The sequence below is a fragment of the Mirounga angustirostris genome, unplaced genomic scaffold (assembly GCF_029215605.1).
Source record: "Mirounga angustirostris isolate CCGP_5_RB_7025 unplaced genomic scaffold, mMirAng1.0.hap1 SCAF_3, whole genome shotgun sequence".
Lineage (NCBI taxonomy): Eukaryota > Metazoa > Chordata > Mammalia > Carnivora > Phocidae > Mirounga > Mirounga angustirostris.
Genome location: NW_026991711.1, coordinates 122,919,061 through 122,943,680, shown reverse-complemented (window position 1 = coordinate 122,943,680; position 24,620 = coordinate 122,919,061). Strand labels below are relative to the sequence as shown.

General features: G+C 38.2%; 1 protein-coding gene across 2 annotated transcripts in view; it reads left to right on the top strand.

Moving 5' to 3' along the window:
* The window catches only part of ACVR1C (activin A receptor type 1C), an 80,597-nt gene that overhangs the window by 39,075 nt on the left and 16,902 nt on the right, over window positions 1-24,620 (top strand). Inside the window, exons 3-5 of one of the 2 annotated variants that reach the window (XM_045868826.3) lie at window positions 14,943-15,182; window positions 20,687-20,917; window positions 23,498-23,665. In XM_045868826.3, coding sequence (XP_045724782.1) covers window positions 14,943-15,182; window positions 20,687-20,917; window positions 23,498-23,665 — 639 coding nt within the window. The remainder of the gene's footprint in view (window positions 1-14,942; window positions 15,183-20,686; window positions 20,918-23,497; window positions 23,666-24,620) is intronic. The other variant, XM_045868827.3, reaches the window with a different exon arrangement.

Genomic DNA, 24,620 nt, shown 5'->3' with positions numbered 1-24,620 from the left:
AGCAGGGAGCCCGATGCGGGGCTTGATCCCAGGACCCTGGGATCATGACCTGAGCCGAAGGCAGACGCTTAACGACTGAGCCACCCAGGTGCCCCTGATCTGGCCTTTCCTTGTCTTAGGAACCATATTTTATCTCCTGATCTTGTGCTGCAGTCTGGTAAACTAAGTGTGTAACCACTAGCAGCTGGTAGATGCCTCCAGGGTCAACAGCAGCCCCAGTGCTCAAGCACCTCTCTGGATTTTCACTTTATTTGTGGCTCTGAGCAATTCATTTCTTTTCCCACCAGCTTCATCATGTAATAGTAAAAAAAAAAGTTTTTCACTTATATTTTATTCAGCATTTTTGTGTGTGCTGTACCAAGAAGGGCTTCTGTGGACATCTAAAGTGTAACTTGGCAGAAATGGAAATTCCAGGATAGTTTATTTTCTTTTAATTTTTTTAAAAAATATTTTATTTATTTATTTGAGAGAGAGAGAATGAGAGAGAACACATGAGAGGGGATAGGGTCAGAGGGAGAAGCAGACTCCCTGCCGATCAGGGAGCCCGATGCGGGACTTGATCCCGGGACTCCAGGATCATGACCTGAGCCGAAGGCAGTCGCTTAACCAACTGAGCCACCCAGGCGCCCCATGGGATAGTTTATTTTTGAAATACTGCTGGCATAATTATCTATCCATCTGGAAGAAAACAGGGCTGTTCCACAGTGCCACACCATATACAAAAATAAATTACAGCTCGATTAAATATCTAATTGTGAAATATAAAACAATTTAAATGTCAGAGGAAAATTTAGATAGCAAAAAGATTTCTATGACTTTATAGTATGGAAGCTGTTTTTAAATAAGACAGGAAATCCAACTGTTATAAAAGGAAAAGAGATATAATTGCGTGCAAACTAAAATAAAAATGAGTAATGAAAGATAACATAAATAAAACCAAAGATAAGTTAAATATGGGATAGAAATATTTGCAGCATGTGTGACTAGAGAAAAAGTTAACTGTGAGAAGGTAAAGAACATCTTGTGTGTGCGTGCATGCATGTATGTATGTGTGCATGGCAGGAGAGTGGAAAGAGGAGAGGGGGCACTAAATGAAAAGGTGGGCAAGAGACACAAACAGAAATTTTACAGAAGAGAATATTCTTTTTTTTTTTTAATTTATTCGTTTTTGAAAGAGAGAGCGTGAGCACAAGTGGGGGGGAGGGGCAGAGAGAGAGGGAGAAGCAGACTCCCTGCTGAGCAGGAAACCCGATGCGGGGCTCGATCCCAGGACCCTGAGATCACGACCTGAGCTGAAGGCAGACGCTTAACCGACTGAGACACCCAGGCACCTGGAAGAGAATATTCTATGTGGTCAGAGTGTTGAAAAGATGTTCAACATCACTAATAGCTGGAGGAATGCAAATTAAAACAACGATTTTTTCTTTTCCACCCATTAGATTTGCATAAGTTAAAAGACTGATGTATAGGTCAAGATATTTTCAACTAAAAGTATCAGAAACTTAGATTATAATGTCTTAATAAGTGAGTTCACTAACTCAACATGATCAGAAATCTGGGAGTAGATTGGTTCTATGATTTATTAACAAAGAGACTCAACAATGTCACCAGCCTATTTCCAGATTTCTTGTTATGTGAATCGATAAACACCCTTATTATTAAGACATTATTATATAACTTTCTGATAATTTTATCTGACACTCTTTTCCTCATGTGTGTCTGCTTTTTCTAATATGGAAAATGTTGGGTTTTATTATCTCAAGGTTGAAGGATGACAAAGGTTAAGAAACATGATTTGCTCAAATTGGATCATCTAATAGAAGCCACCATGTTGAGCAGAGATATCAAAGGTCTCTTTGCTTATTGCAAGTTTAAACAAGATATATATATTAAAAAAACCAACTTTCTAACCCGAGGGAGGAGGTTTGGGCTTCTCATTAAGCAGAGCAGGAAGAATGAAAGACTAACAAAAAACCTATTCCTGAGAAGATATGCACATAGCCTGGACATCACATGGATTTTAGGCCTGTGTTCCCATTGCCTGAGTGGTACAGGGACTCTCCGGAGAACAAACTTTCTTTAAGGTAGTCCCAGACTTTTAGTGCCCCTGCCTCTCTAGAGGAAGGGACTTTAATGTTAGGTCTCAAGCAGATAAAACAGACACTTGTTCAAGGATGTAAGCAGTATATAATGAAGAATAAGCTCCCCAAGCACACAGGGATGCAAGGCAGCATGCATGAGCCAGCAGAAAAGAGCACGCAGCAGAAAGACCGCAAAGGTTTCATATATCTCAATTATCAGAAAATAATTACAGACCAATATTCTAAGTTTAAAAAATAAGGCAAATTTGGAAATATTTTTAGAGAAGAGAAGATTATAAAAAAGTGACCTACCAGATTTGAACAATAACAGAATAAAACTGTTTAAAATTAAAAATACAATAACAAAAATTGAAAACTTAGTGGATAGATTTAACAACAATTAGTATAAGGAGAGAATTAGGCATCTGAAATATAGTTAAGAAGTTATTTTGTATGGAGTAAGACAGAATACATAATGGAAAATATGGAAGTGAGGATGACAAATAGAGGAACACATAAAAGGTTTAACGTGTTTTACGTAGTGGTCCATTGGAGAGGAGAGAAAGATTTGGGCAAAAGCAGTCTCTGCAGAAGTAACAGCTCAGAATTTTCTAGAGTTGATGAACACCAATCTATAAATTCAAGAAATTAAATCAATATCAAGAGGAGAAATAAAAAGGGAGACAAACCTTGATATAACATCGTAAAACTGCAGAACACCAAAAACAAAGCAAAATCCTAAAAGTTGACAGACAAAAAGGTAAATGGAATTCAAAGGAGTTACAGAAGAACTGACATTATCTTTTCAATAGCAAAAAGGAAAAAGAGAAAAGGTGGAACTACATCTTCAATATTCTAAAGGGAATTAACTGGTAACCCAGAATTCTACCCAGCAAAAATATCTTTTAAAGAATGAGGTTAAGTAAAAGACATTTTCAAAATAAAAAACACAAATAGGTGAGTTTCACATTATCAAAATCTTTGATAAAGGAAATTCTAAAGATGTACTTCAGGCAGAAAGAAACTATACCAAAGTTCTGGCATGCAAGGAGGAATGAAAAGCAAAAAAAGTGAAAAATATGTGACTAATTCTAAAGAATATTAATCTACAACAGCAGCAATGTCTTGTGGGGTTTAAAAAAAAGATAAAATGGTCATTCAATATAAAAACAGCGTACCATACATGTCAAGAGAGGGGTAAATGGAATTAATATTTTCTAGGGGCCTTGTTTTGTCTAAGCAGAGGGTAAAAATATTGTTACTCCTTATGCTTTGAAGTGTCCCTGTTGTCATTTCTAAATTACTTCTAAGAGAGTGTGACTATGTTCCTTCTAATCCACAATAAGAAAAATAGAGCAATAAAAACTATCCAAAAGAAGTAAAAAAAAAAAAGAGAGAGAGAAGGAGAAAGAAGCACACAATAGATGTGACAAAAAGAAAGCATCCAAATATCAGTAATAATTAAACAAAAATAATTTAATGTAAATAGACTAAACAAAGATTACCAGATTGGAGAAAACAAATCCAATTAAATGTTGTTTTGAAAATGTCTTAAAAATGAAAGTTTACGGAAATGTTGAAGTTATTTTGATGGAAAAGATATACCATACATATTTTAAAACAAAAAAAAATGTTAGTTTATGTTAAGAGCATACAAAATTAACTTTAAGGCAAAAAAAATTCCTAGAGTTAAGAAGGGTCACTTTATAATGATTAAAGTTTCAATTTACCAGGGATTCTTTTTTTTTTTTAAAGATTTTATTTATTTATTTGACAGAGAGAGACACAGCAAGAGAGGGAACACAAGCAGTGGGAGTGGGAGAGGGAGAAGCAGGCTTCCCTCAGAGCAGGGAGCCCGATGTGGGGCTCGATCCCAGGACCCTGGGACCATGACCTGAGCCGAAGGCAGACGCTTAACGACTGAGCCACCCAGGCGCCCCTCTTTTTTTTTTTTTTAAAGACTTTATTTATTTATTTGAGAGAGAGAGTGAGAGCATGAGAGGAGAGAGGGTCAGAGGGAGAAGCAGGCTCCCCGCTGAGCAGGGAGCCTGATGTGGGACTCGATCCAGGGACTCCAGGATCATGACCCGAACCGAAGGCAGTCGCTTAACCAACTGAGCCACCCAGGCTCCCTACTAGGGATTCTTAATAAATTTAAATTTCTATGTATTTAAGAATGGGACTCAAAAATAAAATATTTTGAGATCTATAAGGAGAAATACAGAAGTCACAATCTCTGAAGGAGATTTAAATTTGCCACAGTCTTGGTAATTGATAGAACAAGTAGATAAATAATTAGTGAGACTATATAAGGTTGAAACAAGATGGTTTACAACAAACCTAATTTTTAGAAAATTGTAACTTATCAAATCTGAATAGTCTTATGACAATAGAGAATCTGAATCAGTAGTTTGAAAAAGGTAGTAAAAAATATTTCTAGAAAGAAAATTTCAAAGCCCATGAGGCTCTATCAGAAAAGTTTGATAAGCTTCCAGGAACAGATAAATCTCACACAAACTCCTCCAAAGTGTAAACAAAGAACAAACACTCCTTCACTCATTTTATGCATACTCTTGATATCAAAAACCCAATGAAGACAATATGAGAAAAGGGAATTACAAGCCACTCTCACTTATGAACATGTATGCAAATATGCCAACTTGAACCTGGAACCATATACAAAAAGGGATTCTGGGAACCACAGTATAAGGGTAAGGAAATCATTATTCCTCAAATCAGGGTAAGCATTACCCTTGGTGAAGGAATAAGGTTGTGATCATGTGGTGATATCTCAGAGTGGGGAAAAAGGGGGAAGGGAGATGAGGGGCTGGTGAGGCATGGGAGTTTATAATTCTTTTTATACTTAACCTATATAATGTATGTACATTTCTGTATATTCACTATATTTCACAACAAAAGAACAACACATCAAGTTTCAAAGTAATGTTTGAGTTGAGGTTACACATTCTATGAACATCTGAGTTGGTATTGGAGTGCTGAACAGCTGAGGACATTATGTAACTCTTTCCTTATCAATTCTTGTACAGTACTGTCTGACTTGTTTCTTTGCACATACATTCTTTTTCTAATGAAAAAAATCTAATAGATTAAAGTTTACTATGCCTGTAAATAAGTGTTTCAAAGACATATTGTTTCCTCCAATACCCACTTAGTAGCAGGACCTAGACTTTTTGCTGATAATGTAGTTGTCCACCTAACAGACAATATTTTCAGCTACTCTTACAGATAAGTGTGGCCGTATGACTAGGTTCTGGCAAATGAGATGAATGGCAGTATTTTGGAGAACTTCTGAGAAGACCCGTTAAAACAGAACTGGCACATTCTTATGCCACCCTCCATCCTGCTGCCTGGATATAAAGGTTGGAGTTTAGTGGCTGTCTTGGACCATGAGGATGCACCCTGGGGGTGGCGACATGGGGGCTGACAGGAGCCTGACTGAAAACTTCATGGAGTCACCCTGCTAACATTGGACTACCAGTCTTCAAGTTTCTTTTCCATGATTGAGAAAAGGAAACTTCTGTCCAGTTTCCTCTGTTATTTGTAGCTAAACTCAATTCTATGAACATAAAAACAACAAAACAAATCACCCAGAGTTCTCTCTGCTTATGGGTTATATCCAGTCCACAAACAAGTTTTGTTTGACCTATGATTTCTGGAAAAGGAAAGAAATGTGAATTTCTTTACATTGTTAAAAATTAAGTCTTAATATAAAACTTCTGGATATCTGGTTTGTCTTGAAAAATCAGGTATGGCATCCTTGTGTTCTTCCTCATTTATCTGTTGGTGGAAACTGAGAAGTAACTCACTCTTCCTTAGTGAACATGGGCATTCCCTGTTGATTCATTTGATCAGTATGTAGCAAATTTTCTTTCCTTTTTTTTTTTTAAGATTTTATTTATTTATTTGACAGACAGAGAGAGGGAGAGCAAGCAAGCACAAGCAGGGGGAACACCAGGCAGGGGAGCAGCAGGCTCCCCACTGAGCAAGGAGTCGGATATGGGGCTCGATCCCAGGACCCTAGGATCATGACCTGAGCTGAAGGCAGTCGCCCGACTGACTGAGCTACCCAGGCGCCCCTGTAGCAGGTTTTTAAAAATACATATTTTATTTATTTATTTGAGAGAGAGAGAGAGAGAGTACAAGCAGGGGGAGGGGCAGAAGGAGGAGCCAAGGGAGAGGGACAAGCAGACTCCCTGCTGAGCATGGAGCCCAGCTTGGGGCTCCACCTAGGGCAGGATGTGGGGCTGGATGTGGGGCTGGATCCCAGGACCCTGAGATCGTGACCTGAGCCGAAAGCAGGAGTGGGCTGCTTAATTGAGCCACCTGGGCACTGCAGTATGTAGCAAGCTTATACCCACTGGCCTAGAGTTCCTGCTATCAATAGTTTAGTATATTTCTACTTCAGCATAGTTGAGTTATTCTGTTTAATACAATTTTATACCTCACTTTTCTCCCTGATTATTAAACGAATGTCTTTTCTTTTGTGAAGGAATCACATTTTGTGGCTTGATTCTCTCATGGCTGGAATGCATTTCGGTTTGTAACAAATGATTTCTTGTGACTCTAGGTGATATCAGAGACATGCTCAGAGAAATAGCTCTGATGTCAGATACCATCAAGAACACTCTAAAACTTTCCATGAAAAGTCTTACGGAATAAGGTCAGGAAATCGGGGCAAGAGAAACTGGTCTTTTTTAAAGATTTTATTTATTTGTCAGAGAGAGAGAGGCAGGCAGAGGGAAAGGCAGGCTCCCCGCTGAGCAGGGAGCCGGATGTGGGGCTTGATCCCAGGACCCCGAGATCATGACCTGAGCCTAAGGCAGACGCTTAATTGACTGAGCCACCCAGGCATCCCTATTGGGTTAATTTTGATAGGAATTGCTATTTAGTTCATGCTCTCACTAATTCCCACCTTTCATATGGAAATCGGCTATTCAACAAAAACATCCAAGTTCCAGGTATCTTTGTTCCCATTTTGCTACCAAAACATACAGTGCTTGAAAGGGTAAATGTACTAATAATTTTCTTTCAGATTTCATACCCTATTTTAATAATGCTATTATATTTTTTGTTTTCCAAATAATTGGTTTCAGTAAAGAAAAGTCATGCACAACATGAAAATATGAAATTTCCACCTTCCTGTTCTGTTCTCAGTTGTGTAAAGAGGAAAAAAGGAAATTGATTATTTATATCAGTCAGGGTAGGTAAACAATGCATATTGATTAGGTACATGTCTAAATTAGACTTTCATTTAAACCAAACTGAAGGATTACATTTGAAGGAAGATAAATTGCCAAAACATTACAATTAGATTTATCAAAAATTAATGATTTCAAAGGATGCTATAATTATAAAAATTGCAGACTCTGATCGTACTATTCTTTTGGGACTTTAAACGTCTTGTGACCTACAGTCCTTTAAAAAATTCATTGTTGTTTTCGAACTTCCTTATAGTTTTCTATTTTAAACCAATTCATTGCTCTAGTCAGTATTAAGGTGATATCTACCTGCTGAGAAATACTCACGGGACCCCTTGTGGAATTGTTCTGCCATCACATGAACAAATCCATTTATAGCTCATCCTGTGAGGATTCAGTGCACACCTGACAGGTGTGTCAGACAGGGTTTTTTTTTTTTTTTTTCCCTCTGTAAACTGCAAGGTGCTGTGATTTTTATATTTGGGAAAGTGCTATGAGATACAAGCATACAAAGAAGTCAAACGTGGGCTTTTAAAGTCTAATATAGGAAGCATTTCCTATCTAGGAAGCATTTCCTATCTTGGGAAACAAGTACACTGATTTCAATTATGAAATTTTGTTCATAGGGATATAATGGGAAATCGGAAGTAAAATTTATAACCAATTCTAAATTGAGGATTTCACATGATGTGAGTCCCTACTCTCAGTTATGTAAATACTATTACCTGTTTGCTGAAATACTTTTTGGGTATTTATCACGTATGGGACACTGGGCTGGGTCAAAATAGGATTATTTCACATCAGTCTTTTTTCCAAGTGAACAAGCTGCTTTGTGTGAGTGTGTTTGCTGTGGGAGAATTTATAGTAGCATGAACTTCAGGACAGAGAAGCCTAACTTCTCCCTTTTGGTCAATGTTTTTAAATGTCTCCCCCGAACAAGTCTTTGCTATGAGCTGGGGAAACAGTGCTAGGAGATACAGGTGCTACTTCCAAGGATCTTTCATGTTTTCCATGTAAAAGTTTGGCTTAAGAGAAAAAAAAACGCCCTGAAATATTCCTTGAGTAGTTAGCTATCTAATTTTTTTTACAAATGTGTATCATTTGAGAATATGTTTTGATGACAGATAATAAACTGATCTCGGTGCATGCACTGAAGTTAAGAACAACTATGGGGCTGATTTAAATTCTCCTTCCTACATTTTATTAATCTTATCTCGGCTGAAGTCAAAATTCTACAGACCCTGTGCCAAAGATGATACTCTTCAATCTCACAATCCTAATTCCTTAACATATAAAAGCATTATTATTCTTAAATTCAGACAAAAGTAGACGAGAGAAGATTTGAAGATACCCAGTGTTCCTCACATACTCCCTGAAGCCCAGCAACACAAGGAGAACTGCCAGGAAATACTTTTCTGTGTTGTGCAACCTGCGTTCTATAAAGTCATGAAATCATTCCAGGAGAAGACGGTGGATGGCAACAGCCATACGCAGACTGAACACTGAACAGTGGAATGGCCCCATCAGTAGCTCATCTGATTCAGTTAAAAGGCAGAAATGCTTCTCATGTTATTTCTGTCACCTTCATTGCTCCGTTGAATCTCTAGATTAGACGATATTCTGCCCTTGTTTAGTACTTGAGGTTCATGTTGATAAGAAATAATCATGTGATTATTCTTGCTCCGTGGAGAAGGATGACCGTTTGCTGTTCCCAAAGTAGAGTATGTTGGAGGGATCTAACCGAATTCACTTCTCACTGGATTATTCCTGATGACATTTATAAGGGTCACTGTGAAGAAGTAGGAAGCTAGGACAGGCTCTAGGGGGGTCGCTTGCAGTTTGTGAGTGTGGAATTACATAGGAGCGTTAGACAAATAAAACCGGTATCTTTGACTTAGCAACTGAGACCCGTTCACTTCCCACGTGTAAGTGCAGTTCCATATGGTTTTATATTGTACTGATTGATCATGAATGGAATTCTTCATCATGATCTTTCTCTTATCTCCCACTTGCCTTGCTCTTATGTAAAGTTGTCTTCATATTTTTACTTTGAAAATTGCTTTGGAATTGTTCCCTAGATGGATCATGTATTCCTTAGTAGAATTTAAATTCCATAAGGATGTGAACTGTGCCCCACTTTCTGGTATCTGTCCTAGAGGGTTGTTCTCAGTGCAGCATTATACAAAGCAATACATTTGGATCCAGTCTTTTAGTAGAGCAGTAAGAAACCAATTACAAAATGTATTTTCATTACCATCAAGCACATGTTTGAAATGATAGTATCCACATTCAAGGATGATTTGAAATGGCAGGTTAAAGGAGGTTCATCATGAAGATTTGGGAGACTTCTCAGTGCTTAGCATGTCATTCCAGTTTTGGCAAAAGACATTATTCCTGTTGAGCTAATTAACAAGGTAGCTTTGAATGACTTAGAGGCAATGTATTCCTTTGTTTCAACTGCAGATATTACTTCCACGATGTCCCCCAGAAACCTGTGAACTAAACGAAACAAAGACCTTTTCATTGATGCACAGGCCTGTGTCATAGAGGGTTTATAGGGTAGGTGGATGGACCACAGCGTTCAGTTGACCCTGGTGGCATTTCTTCCATGTGCCAGGACAGAAGCAGACCCATCAGAAAGCATCTCAAGCAGCATTATCTGTTTTGGTTGGCTTACTACCTGAGAACATGCTCCAGACTGGAAAAATAAATGCTTCCCCTTGTCAGCGGACAGGGGTGGGGAGGCAGTTGAAGACTTGATATTTATACATTCATGAGTAGAATCTTGCAAGACGGTATCTTTTCACTTGGGGCAAAACTTTTAATAAAAGGGGTAAAAGTGGTTTTAATATTAAATTAGTCTGTGGTTTCTTTAGGGGTGTTTTGGATCCTCTTCAATTTCTATAGGCTATTTGCTGTAGCAGCTTCTGGGAAGGAAGCACTACTGTAAAGTTTTACAAAAATTCATTTTGGATGGAGACTCTGTTCTCTTTGAATTTGTTTTTCAACAGCTGTTCAGCCAGTACATATGTCTTCAGTCACTCTCTTCTCAAAGAGTTTCTTTTTCTTTTTTTTTAGAGAGAGAGGGGGAGAAGGGGCAGAGGAAAGGGGAGAGAGAGAATCTTAAGTAGGCTCCATGCCCAGCACAGAGCCCAACATGGGGCTCAATCTCACAATCTCACAATTCTCACAATCTCACAACACAATCATGAGCTGAGCTGAAATCAAGAATTGGATGTTTGACTGAGCCACCCACATGTCCCTTCTCAAAGAGTTTCTATTCCTCACTCCCTTGTAATGTCTTGGTTTATAGTCAATTGAAGGTCGTTCAAATATAATGAAGAAATGTGTCTTTACATGGAATGTAGACATTTTCAAGATTTCCGTGCCAATGGTCAGTATGGGCTATTTGAAGCAATGGTCTAGTCCATAGCTCCACTTAGTTCTCAGTCATCTCCTAATAGCATATACTAAGGAGATATAAATTAATTAATTTAAAGGTCATATACATCTCATAAGCATCAGTAATTACAAAAGTGACTTTTAATAAGGAAAGAGAAGAGGTCAGCAGGAGAGGAAACATGGGGATCATACCCATATTATCTTTTTCATCTTGAGGACTGCTTCCCTAAAGCTGGAAGTGGGGAGTGGCAAACAGGCACTGTCCTGGAGGAGTTGAGGCATCGAAACTAGTTCTGAAATTTATTTGAGTAGTGGCAATGGCCATTGGCTTTCACCATCAATAGTTCCATTCACATCTCTAGGGGAAGTTGCAAAAAAAATGTTTAAAAAAATTTTTTCCTCCTTCCTCCCTCCCTCTCTCCCTCCCTTCCTTTCTTCCTTCCTTCCTCCCTTCTTCCTTTTCGGTTGTTGTTGTTTTGTCTTATCTTACTTTCTTACATCCGTCTGCCTTTCACATGACTCTCTCCAGCTGTCCAGAATCTTCCACCCCATTTGGGTCAATGTGCCCTTCTCCCTGCCTTGTTAATACTTCCTTTCCCTATGTTGTCTTGGTTCAGTGTATTATAGAGCTTATACAGGGGAGATATTTGTGACTTAGGCTCTCACCCATCTGGGCTGGTGCTTTTCTCCGCACCCCCCCAACATTCTAGTCTATGTAATTTGCTCGGGAATGAAATAACATGAATGGACAATGCAGCATTCCCCAGACCTCACTTTTGGGATTAACATATTCCCCCCATGGAGCCGCTTATAATATGGAGCATGCACTTCATTTGGCACAGGCAGTCTCAGATTGGAAATTATGGAATAATAAGAGTTCTCCTATAATCGAGAATGTAAAACCTGCTAGAAAAAATAAAGTGCTCATCAAAGGTAACTTATTAAAATGTATTCTTAACTGCACTACTGTCTCTTTTGCCATGACTCATTGGGTGTAGACTACAGTTTTTCTTCATTTATCTCCTGTAGAGATTACAATCAACATTTGGTTTAGAAGATAGTTTTACAAATGTTTGCTTTAAAAATTGCTCAGTGTTTAAGGAGCTCTTTCTGGATGTTGTTGCTAGCCTTTTTCTAGCTGAGTAATCTTTTTTTATTACTGACTCCTATCAGTAAATTTGTTCACAAAAGTAGAAACATTGCCCATCTGTAATAAACATCTCTGAAAGCAGTAACCTTCACTAGAACAGTACACTTTTATAAAGAGTATTCTATTTTCAGGGTTGCTGACCTTTCGCCTCTTCATTGGTTGCCATAGTGATGAGCTGAACTCTGCTTAATAGAGCTTTACTAAAATGAAGACAATCAATAAGCTTTTTAACTCTGTTTATATGGATAGCTCCTGATAACATATATTGAAATAAGATATAGCCATATAAATGTATCTAATAGTGGAATTTTATTTTTTAAATTTTATTTTGATTTTAAAAACATATTTAAGCAGATGTTTATGTAGGTTGCAAGAGATTAAGTGCTTTCTGTGGCTTTCATAGAATTCCTAGAATACCATCGTGAGGACCTAAAGATACAGATACAACTTGAAATGTAGATTTGAAAGATCGCTGTGTAATGGATAATAAAACCCTTCTATAACAGCAAACGGTAGAAGTTGCAAGTACCACGGTTAATGATTTCTAAAGCAAAGTCAAGTCAAAGAACTCTTTTAGCACCTTGTCATGAGAACATTCAAGGCCAAGTTTTCATACAACTTCGGATGACGTCAGAGGAATCCTGAAACACTCTGGAGAAGGAAAGTTGGTGATCTGGCAGAATTCCCTGGCAAAGTAGAAGAGCATGGATTATGTTTGTTTCCAGAGTTCACTTAACAGTTTTAACTCTTAGTTATCGATCCTAAAAAAACCTATTTTTAAGATTATAATGATACTCATATGAGCACATTTTTTGAGGAATTCCATTCCTTTTCCTTGAGAATTAAATATCTGTTTTGCATTTATATTTACATATTCCGGTTGACATATTGTAAGTAAAATGTAAATGCATTTAATATAATAAGCTCTACAGGATTGTCATTGCAAAGACGGAAGTCTGAAGAATGGCTTAATTCACAAAGTCCATTATCACTGTCATTTGTTTAGATTCTAAGGGGCAGGTGTTGTGCCATTGCTTTCCATGCGTGTCTGCAGCCCTCTCTCTGGGTATGCCTCGTCAGCTCCGGGAGGGTGAGTTTGCTCAAGGCATTATAGCCACAAATGGAGAAAGTGTCTGCTCACTTTGGCTTCTCTTTCTCCAAAGCCTGCATTCTACTTCTCCTTGGTGTCTGAGAAGCTAAGACTCCAGAATTCTCTTCCTATCAAATACTTCCTAAGGTTTATTAAAACAAAAATCACCATCCCTAATGATAGGACGTGGAGATAAAATTAAGGTGATCCCAAGACTGTCTTTAGTGAACGAAGAGAAAATGAACTATGTGCTCATTTCAAGTGTCAAAATAATTTCTTTGAAAAATGCAGAAAATATCTGTCATAATAGATTTTTCATGGTTCACTATTTTCCCTAAATTAAAAAGATTTCTTAAGTGCAAGAAGAGCTTTGGAAAAATTGGTATCTGCGTTTTCATATTAGAGTCACAAATTATAACCTTATGTTACTTGGTTTCAATTATCATGTTTTTTCTAAAACTAAACATCTTATCCCTTACTTATTAAGAACAAAACTAGTAGAACTTTTAGTGGTTCTGCCATTCAAGGGCTATCTATTAATTATCTCCAGTTGAAAATACTAGGGATATAGTTGAGAACAAAGCAGGCAAAAATCTTTCTCTCACGAAACCTACGTTCTTTGGAGGGAATCAGATAATAGATAAATCAAAACACGAATATACCGCGTGCCAGGCGGTGATACAACCCAGGAATTAAAACAAAACAGTAAATAAAATAAAATAAAATAAAATAAAATAAAATAAAATAAAATAAAACAGTAAAGAGGTGTAGAGAATGAACAAGGACTGAGAAGAAAGTGCTACACTTTCAGATAAGGTTCAGCCAAGACCATCCTGTCCCCTCCTGCCTTGATATCAGACCACATGGGTCTCTTCGCTTTTACTCCTGGGCCCCTCTGCAGCCCGGTGGAATGAAAGTGAGATCACATTGTTAGTTTGTCTGCTCCAAGTCCTGGACAGAGTCTACTTGGAATAGAATACACAGTCCTTGACCCAGCCTACAGACCCCACATGCTCTTTCCCTTGGTTGCCTCCTACTGTCCTCTGCCTTTCTCCTCGCTTACTGCGCTCTAGGCAAGGGTTGTTCCTGAGCAGCCCAAGTGAGCCTCATCTTGGGGCTGTACACTTGCTTTCGCGTTGCCCAGAGCGCACCTCTTTGGGATCTTCCTGGTGTTGTTCCCTGCCTCCTCCCAGAGCAGCCTTTGGGAGCAGTCTTTCTAAAGGGGCATCCCGGGGTGCCTGGGTGGCTCAGTTGGTTAAGCAACTGCCTTCGGCTCAGGTCATGATCCTGGAGTCCCGGGATCGAGTCCCGCATCGGGCTCCCTGCTCGGCAGGGAGTCTGCTTTGCTCTCTGACCCTATCCCCTCTCATGTGTTCTCTCTCATTCTCTCTCTCTCAAAATAAATAAATAAAATCTTTAAGAAAAAAATAAAAAATAAAAAATAAAGGGGCATCCTGGCATCACACGCTTTCTCCTCTGCTTCATCATCGCGCTTAGGGCCTCTTGCTTGGGTATCACATATCCATCTGTTTAGTGGGCGTATGAGAACATAAGCACTAGGAGAGCAAGGATTTGGCTCTCACCACCACTGGTGTATCTCAGCACCTGGAATAGTGACAACATATTGCAGGAGCTCAGTAATTATTTGTGGCGTGAATGAATGAATGTGCTCTAAGGATGGACTGCTGAAAAATGGGGAGAAGATAGTAGAAAAATGTCAAATGCCTTGGAGGACTTAAAAAGGATCCCATGCACTGGTGCTTTCCATGATCCTCATTCTGGCTCCCATGGTTACCTGGCATAATTATTCCAGGTGCATCCTGATCTCGACTCCCTTTCCCCATCTTTGCTTATCCCCCAAAGAATCTTTACCAACTCATGTAAGTGCATAGTGTGTGGCTCCTCATCAAAGATGTGAGATTTTGGTGATCACATTTCCAATTTCCAGAGTATCTTAAATGGGTTGATTTATGGTCATGTTCTTTCTTTTTTAACTGAAGCATCTCCAAATGCCCCCAAACTCGGACCCATGGAGCTGACCGTTGTCATTACTGTGCCAGTTTGCCTCCTGTCCATGGCAGCGGTGCTGACAATCTGGGCATGCCAAGGTCGACTGTGCACAAACAGGAAGAAAAAGAGACAGAATGTGGAGGAGCCCCTCTCTGAGTGCAATCTGGTAAATGCTGGAAAAACTCTAAAAGATCTGATTTACGATGTGACTGCCTCTGGATCTGGCTCTGGTATGTGCCTGTTGTCCATTTCGCAGTAAGAAAACTCTTATTTAAAAATAAATAAAAATAAAATCCAACAAAAAGGGCCCAAATATTATGAATTGTATCATTTAGAATGCTTGATGTGGTATGTGGTAAGTTCTGGTATAGAAACTTGTTTTTGGATTTGATGAAGAGAACCAACTATCATGGCTGAATGAATTAAGTCTTCTCAGTTGCCTTTTCTGCCTTTAGGTATTCAGATTCTCATGTTTACATTCCTTCAGAATTTATTTCTGAAGCGAGAAAGAGTTTCTCTTCTCTCCCTTCCCCCCCCTCCCCATTATGGTTAGTAATAATCATTGTTGCTCTCTTAGTAATGCTTCATGGGCACAAAAGTTACTGTATTTAAGGAGCTGAGTTCTGGGGGAGAGATGTTAGTTATGCAAAGTGGTATTCTTAGAGTGTCTTTGCTTGTGGTAATGGAAGTCTTCAGAATCCGAAGCACCCCCTGCGATGTGTGTGTGTGAAGTCAACAGGGAGCTGACCTGAAATTAAAACCAAGAATGTATTCTTTTTTTTAAATTTTATTTTATTATGTTATGTTAATCACCATACATTACACCGTTAGTTTTTGATGTAGTGTTCCATGATTCATTGTTTGCGTATAACACCCAGTGCTGCATTCAATATGTGCCCTCTTTAATACCCATCACCAGGCTAACCCATCCCCCCCAACCCCCCTCCCCTCCAGAACCCTCAGTTTGTTTCTCAGAGTCCATAGTCTCTCATGGTTCGTCTCTCCCTCCAACTCCCCCCCTTCATTTTTCCCTTCCTACTATCTTCTTTTTTTTTTTTTTTTAACATATAACGTATTATTTGTTTCAGAGGTACAGGTCTGTGATTCATCAGTCTTGCACAATTCACAGCACTCACCATAGCACATACCCTCCCCAATGTCTATCACCCAGCCACCCCATCCCTCCCACCCCCACCACTCCAGCAACCCTCAGTTTGTTTCCTGAGATTAAGAATTTCTCATATCAGTGAGGTCATATGATACGTGTCTTTCTCTGATTGACTTATTTCGCCCAGCATAATACCCTCCAGTTCCATCCACGTCGTTGCAAAGGGCACGATTTCAGTTTTTTTGATGGCTGCATACTATTCCATTGTATATATACACCACATCTTCTTTATCCATTCATCTGTCGATGGACATCGTGGTTCTTCCCACAGTTTGGCTATTGTGGACATTGCTGCTATAAACATCGGGGTGCACGTACCCCTTCGGATCCCTACATTTGTATTCTTAAAGCACAGAAACAGATGATAGGGAGTAGCACAGCACTGCTGTGCTGGCTTTTGCTAAGGTAGTATGATAAGTCTATTCCTCTTTAATGGAACTCCAGAACCCCTGGTGAAGCAATTCAAAAGACCAGGCTGTTTTATGGCCTGAATGAGCCTTTCTCATTGTACAAGTCATATGAGGGCATTTTGGGTTTCTGGTGACAAAGCAGATTTCTCCATAATAACAAACTTTCTAAAATGGCCTTTCCTCACTTATATGTCCAGAAATTCTGTCGGCATGTGGTACTGCAGAAATGTGAACTAAGGTAAGCCTAGGTGGGTCACTTCAGGAGCCCCTGGGTCCCCTCTTGCTTTGGATCATTAAGGATGATTACCCCAAACAGACTTTGAGAAACTCCGCAGCCCGTGGCCTTTAGGAGCATCCAGACAGGCACAATTAACAGGGCAGATGACAGAGAGGCAGTAGCATTTGTATGAGTAGTCTGTATTTAACATGAAGCAGCTTTAGACTCACCAAAGGGTCCAGAAAAGAGAGACCCAATTAGGTCATCCACAGAACCCAGAAAATGTGTTGCTTCTGGGGGCAAGATCACCTGCTATGTCTTGGGCCAAGGTCTCAATGTTTATGCCATCACTGCACAGATTAGGTGGCATGTTTCCAAAGGAGGCATACCTGGAAAAACGTCTCCAAACTGCAAAGTTCATAGATCTAAAATCCAAATTAAATTATTGCATAGAAAACTGACATTCTTCCTTTAAAAGTAAAGCTGTTCAGATTCAGTACTCATTCTTCCTTGACTATTACATCATGGGGCCCACTGTGTACTAATTTCTTGAGCCCAGGTGACATTCTAGGCACAAAATATGAGCACAGAGAGCTCTGATTTGTGCCCAGTTCCTTGAAACCTTATATAATTTCTGGATAAAGTTCAAGTGGTTAAATAACCATCTATTTAATACTCCCCCCAAACATTTCAGTTCATCTGAAGATGTTAAGTAGAAATGTGTATTTTAGAGCTACTCCTTGAATATATTTAAGGTGACTAAGAATTTCCCTTTCATTTTTTTTTAAGATTTTTTATTTATTTATTTGAGAGAGAGACTGAGAGAGAGCATGAGAGGGGGGAGGGTCGGGAGGGTCAGAGGGAGAAGCAGGCTCCCTGCCGAGTAGGGAGCCCGACGTGGGACTCGATCCCGGGACTCCAGGATCATGACCTGAGCCGAAGGCAGTCGCTTAACCAACTGAGCCACCCAGGCGCCCGAATTTCCCTTTCAAATAAAAGTAATAGAGATTTCATAACTGGAGACTGGATATTTAGTTTAAGAAAGTCGTCATGAGCCCGGGCATGAAATAAAAAAAATAACATTAAGATTTTTTGGTGTTTTTGTGCCTCTTTAAACTTAAATCGGGGTTTACTGACTATTGGACTCTTACCTTTATTCTAAGATCTTTCTTAAAAAGAAAGCTGTCCATGTACCCAAGCACAGATGATTTTTTTAATGACCAATTTGAAAGAGTTTTAGGCACTTTTTCTCAAAGTCAGCTACATCCATTTGGCAGTGAGCACTGGCTGAAAGTACCTGATGGCAGCATTGTCTTTGGTAATCAGAGAGAATGGGTCTAGCTGCTGCAAGGTTTCCATCATGAAAGCTCGTTCACTGGGAGGAAATCAGGTGGTTCCTTTTTGCTTCTCTTAATTGGGCCAGCAAACTTTAGGCAAAGGCAGTTTTGTTAGATGTTGAGAAACCAAAACTTGTGAAGCTTATCCCTGGCCGAGTCATTTCAAAGAGATAGAATACCTGCAAGAAAGGAAAATGGACTGATGTGCTGCTGGACTATTTCTGAGAATGGATTGTGTCTCAGGTGGCTTCTGAGAGACTGGGTGAATTGCTACTTTCCTGTCCCAGTATAACACTTCTGATGGGTGGTGACATTACTGAAAGATCAGACATCAGCTTCCCATCAGACATCAGCTTCTACAACCCCTGGTTTAAAAAAAAAAAAAAAAGAAAGAAAAAAAGAAAGAAAGTAAAATGAGCCTACAGGGAGAAGCAAAGTCTATGTATCTTCAAATGAAATCTCTAAGTGTATAAACAAGAGCTAGATTATTTGGAGTGGTTGCCTTGAAAGATACCAAAGCACCTTTCCCAGAGTTTTAGTGTCTCAACTTGAATTGCTATGCTGAGTACATTTGATGATGTTGTCTTACTCTGTCCATGGTCTGTCGCATTGGTCATGTGCTTGATCAATTTGCAGTTTGAAAATAGAGGCTAATCGAGTTCTCTAATCAGTTGTTGTTGGTAGCGGTTGTTGATGGTGATGTTTTGGTGGGTGTGTGTATGCAAGATGGGGCGAGGGAGGAGAGAGATTGAGATTGCAATTTGGCCTGATGATTGTTAGTACAACTTTTATTGTGTGGTCAAGTAGTAAACTTGGCCATAGCCTACAAGAAACAGCCCTTAGAGTTTGCTGCTGGAAGTCTTCCCAACAGGAGAGGACTACAGACATATCCACTGAATGGTGAGAGCATGAGTTTGGACTGAACACCAATATTTTAGTTGTAGGTCGGCCTCCCACTACAGCCTATTTCTGGGCAAGTCTTCGATTACTGCAGGGCCCCGATTTTCTCATCTCTAAAATGATAAAGTTGAACTAGACGATCTCAGAACTTTCTGGCTGTGGGGCTCTATGACTAATTGTTGAGATCCATAATAGCAACCTTATAGTCTGTGCTTATTTAGCCACAGTGGGTGGTTCTCATGAAGATGAGCACATCTGAATAAACCATGGCTCATTTCAGGAGCAGAGGCTGAAGCCTGCAGAGCTTACGGGGCTGTAGCAGTGAGAGTTTCCGGGCCATCTGAGTACAAGGATAAGAACTAAACATGACATTCCAGAGTAAACTTAGACTGTAACCTCTTTACCTATTTTCCTCTAATTATAAGAGTGATAAGTATCCATTGTGGAAATTAAGAAGATGTATATTAGAAAGAAGAATATCACAATTCACCCTGATTCCACTAAATAGGAAGAACCGTCATAGCATTTGGCAAATTTCCTTTTCTGTCTTTTTCCTGTGCATATTTTGGATAGCTAGGTACACTTATTTAGGTGGGTAGAATTTACTGTGCTATTTTCATTTAACATTATAGCAAAAGTATTTTCCCATGTCATTAAGAAATACCTCCTCATAAGCAGCATCATTATCATTTGTTCTAAGTAATCTGTTTTAAGATAGAATATTAAGGGCTAACCATTATTGAGCATGGAATATACCAGATACTGTGCCAGGTGCTTAACATGCTTATTCATTCCTGTATTACCCCTATGAGATAGGTACTGTTAATATCCCCTATTTTTTAGATAAGCTGAAGCTCAGAGAAGTTCCATTACTTGCCCGTGGTTACCAGGTGGCACAGCTGAAATTTGAACTGAGGTCTTTCTTATCTGTTCTCTTAATCGCTGCACTATGTTTAACAATTTTTTTATTATCTGATACTTTCCCTTCTATTTCCTGTAAGTAATAATGTATTAAATATTTTGGCATAAATGTTTCTGTGTTTTGCATTAAATCTTTAGGTTAGAATTCTAGAAGTGGGGTTATTGGTTCAAAGAATCTAAACTTTTTACATACACTCAGAATATATTTTCTTTGTTTTTTTTATTTCACAAAGAATTTCCATTTGATATTTTCTATGACGATGCTTTGCTTTTTTTAGTGTAACATGATTACCTCACTTAATTATTGAATCTGATTCTTCACTTTGCAATTTTAATTTGGTTTTTGAAAAAACTCACAAGGAATTCTTCTGCTTCCCCAGTTGTACTAGAAACAATGCATTTTATTTTAGAGACTGATGGCACCTTTTTTTTTTTTTTTTTAAACTTTGTGTATTTAGTAACCTGACTGGCTTTCATGGGCAAATCAGGGAGATTTGCAGCAATTCTGGAAAATCAGATATCTGTAGCAGCAGGTTATGTTCAAGAAATTTTTATTTGGGAATGTGAGAAGAGAAATTCATATTAAGAATTTGGAGTGGTGTTTTTTAAGCATGGTTTGACCCAGAAGTTTGGTACAGTGGTGCTTATTTCTTCAAAATCGGTAAAATTATGAAAGCACTTCAGTGTTTGCATTTTTTATGTGAAAATAATGGTCATCATGACAGTTTTTTTCTGACACTTCCTTGTTTGTAATCATCAATTCCGTCTTTTCTTTGGTTAGGTCTACCTCTGTTGGTTCAAAGAACAATTGCAAGGACGATCGTACTTCAGGAGATAGTGGGAAAAGGTAGATTTGGTGAGGTCTGGCATGGAAGATGGTGTGGGGAAGATGTGGCTGTAAAAATCTTCTCCTCCAGAGATGAAAGATCTTGGTTTCGGGAGGCAGAAATTTATCAGACGGTCATGCTGAGACATGAAAACATACTTGGTTTCATTGCTGCTGATAACAAAGGTATTTTCTAATTGGGTTCAGCAAGTAAACATGTTATGTCCATCATCAGATCACCATCAATAATTTCTTTGTTTTAATAAAATACGTAAAAGTCTAATTTCTTTATTGAGGATAGAAAATGCTTTTCCTCTTTTCCACAGATAAATGTACAGAACCGTACAGTAAAGGCAGGGCAAACGAGTGATATGAAATCATGATACCATAGCCAGGTTGATATTTAAAGTATTTGGTGACTGGTATGGCAGAGGAGTCAACCAATCAGAACAGAAGCTTCAATTGGAACAGAGTCCTGGGAGAGCCCTGCCAGTCTAGCTTTTATCCCTTACTTGCTGGTACATGAAGAGATTGGGAGGCATCTTGTCAGAGGGTGGTGGGAGGTGGGGGAGGTTGCTTTGGGTGTCTAGGGCAAAGGGATGACATTGGAATTTTGAGTAGCAACTGTTAGCCAATGAGGACAGAAATATTTCAATATTTTAATAACCGGTACAGACGTAACAGTGAATGCTAGTCGAATATTCACCTTTGCCAGGACTGTACTTCTCCTCTGTATAAATAGGCTTCAACTCTGGACTCAAATTCTCTATGAACATTGTCAGAATGGCAGCAAGCAAATCAATTTTAGTGAAATTTTCTATCAATGTACTTTGAGTATGAATTATATTGAGGTTTAACATCAACAACCTCAAACAGTATATGACTTTTTGAGATTTGTGGAGCAAGACAGAGAATCAGCTTAGGTATTGAAATCAATATTCATAAAATACAGTATAAATCCCCGAGTAATCAGGGACTGGATATAATTTATGGATCACCTATGCTTTCCTTATTCTTTTTGCATAGCTTTTATTTATTTAACTGTGCATTAGTTCCCATAACAAAGGGCAACAGGGCACAAAGATGAGCAAAACATGATCCAGTCCATTTTTTTTTTTAATTCAAATCAGTAATACTGATGAAGAACTTCGGTGAGGTAGAGATTGTAACCTCTATCTAAAAAATTATCTGTGGATATCAGGGACCCACCATTACCTATGGAAATTAAAATCTATGATTATTTTTATCTATTATAAGCTTGATTATTACTAATCAGATGACAAAAGAGAGGCTTAGAATTACTGTACATTTTGGCCTTAATTATGTTTGTAGACAGTATGTGTTTTCTGATTTGCCAGGTATAAACTGAGTAAAGCCAACATGAGCTTTAAACAAGAAATGTTCTTTCAAATTCTTACCTCTACATACTTTGAAAATATATCCAGACTATTGAAAATGAGACATTTCTTAGTAACCTAAGACCTTTTTCTTAACCTTCCTAAGATTGAGCTGAAGTGTACTTGCTGATTAGATTAATTAGCATTGTTGTCAAAGCAGTGATGACTTTAGTTATATGGATCATCTTGATGGGCCTAATTTAATCATTATGTTTATTTGATTATAAAACAATAGGCCCAAGGGAGATCATCCTTGATTGTCTCTTCTTCAGTTTAACCGGTCTACCTTTGTCACTGGCTTACTTATCAGTGGCTTTGTGCATGACTTTAAATGACCTCCAACATCGCTTTCATCCTCATTTCTAAATCTTTTGTGGTATTTATAGTTCCACTGGTTAGTCAACGGTCTGACAGAGACATTGATATGAGAGGGCAAGATAGTCACTGGCACTGAGCAGGGAGAGAGGTAGAATAAGGATTAGTTTTGTACATGGTCAGTTTATTACTGAACTTTGTCACGTAATGTTGATTTTGTATTCGTAGGAAATTTTATCACTACCCGGATTTGGAAATTAAATATTTGGATTAAGAGTAGCTCTTGTACATAAAGCATTTAATAGAAGAAGTCCCTAACAAATGTTCATTATCGCTTCCTTTCTCTGAGCGTCAGAACTGGTCAGGACTGCCCCTGGCTGTTGTAGACACTTCCAAAAGCTAAAGCTAACTCCAGGGACTCTAATACCTGGAGAAGTTTTAGGCTAATTTCTGTTCTGCTAAAAATATTTTATAAGCTGGATTAGCTTTTGGTTGAATAAAGTAAATTACTTGAAAATGTCTAGTAACTGTATTTAGCTCTTAAGGTAAACTTTTGGGGAAAATCATCAACTTCATATTTTGAAAGGTGAACAATGTGAACATTCTTAGAATTGTAGAGCTTTTATTACAGTAATAACACTTTGTGTAAATTTTTTGCATTTCTTGTTTGTACTGGAACAATCTTTCTTAAAAGCTCAGAGTAATTTACAGCACAACACTGAGCCTAAATTCATCTGTCAGTGGTTTCTTCTAGAATATGGTACCATCAGTATATAAAGAGAATAAGAAAGGAGTTGTTCACTTAATCAGAATCACTCTCATAGCTTCCTGTAGCTCTGGTGGATACATACAACAGGTTCTAGTATATCAATATCTTCAGGGATTCAGTGAGATATTTTACTTTGCTAATTTGGACTGTCAGCATCCTCACTAAAGGAATTAGCTTTGCTTTGTGAACAATACAGATTTACTTTAAATACTGACATTTGCTAAAAGCTTTTGGTTTCGTTCTCAACATATATTTATAGCAATAAAGAGACTTTTTCCCATTTAGATAATGGAACTTGGACTCAACTTTGGCTTGTCTCCGAATATCATGAACTGGGTTCCTTATATGACTATTTGAATAGAAATATAGTGACCGTGGCTGGCATGATCAAACTGGCCCTTTCGATAGCTAGTGGTCTGGCCCACCTACATATGGAGATTGTTGGTACACAAGGTACGTGTTTTCTTTCTGAGTTTTTTCTGCTTAAATATGAGGATAGAAACACCAAGCTGTGTTTTAGTGTTTAGTTGTATTTTAGTTTATTACAAATGACTATCAAATGTAAAGAAATACTAAGTTACTTTAAAAAGCTGAGGATATTATCATGATACAGCCAACTCTCATCTATGTACTCATCATTTTGTGTATTAGCCATAATAACATTTTTACACCTGGTGGCTCCAGCTTTGCCATTTAGCACACATCCCTGGAAGATCTTGCTCTGGTGGCAAATGCTCTATATTCAGAGACTATAAATACTTTAAATATTTACCTTTGATAGCTAAAATAATTGGAAATGTAATGTGACCTTAAAAAATATTTACATATAATGGACTCAAAGATCAAATAATACCCACTGTCTTTTCTATTTATTGAGTTAATAAAAAATTTGCTCTAGAAAGTCATTAGTCCAATCAGGGCAGTGGTCCTCAAATTTGGATTTATGATCCCTTAAACTCTTAAAAATTATTGAGGACCCAAAGGTTTTTGTGTATTTGGGTTCTATCAATATTTACTCTAATAGAAACTAACATTGAAAAATTCAAAAAGTATTTATTAATTTACTTAATAATAACTAATTATTAAACAAGTTTCAAAAATTTGCATCTTTTTTATAATACAAAAACCAATCTAGTGAAAATATGGTTTTGTTTTACATTTTTGAAATCTCTTTAATGTCTGACTTAATGTCTGGATTTTCAAACATGTTCTTCATTCAGTTGTTCCTTTATGTTTTGGTTGAAGTATGTGAAGAAAATGTAATATCCCACAGATAGGTATTTGGAAAAGAGTCTCAAAGACTCCCAGGGATTTTGGGGTCACATTTGAGAACTGCTGGTCTAGGGTAGTAAAAGTTTGAAACTTGTTTTGTAAGAGTTTATTTGCTATGTTCTTATGTAGTGGTAGT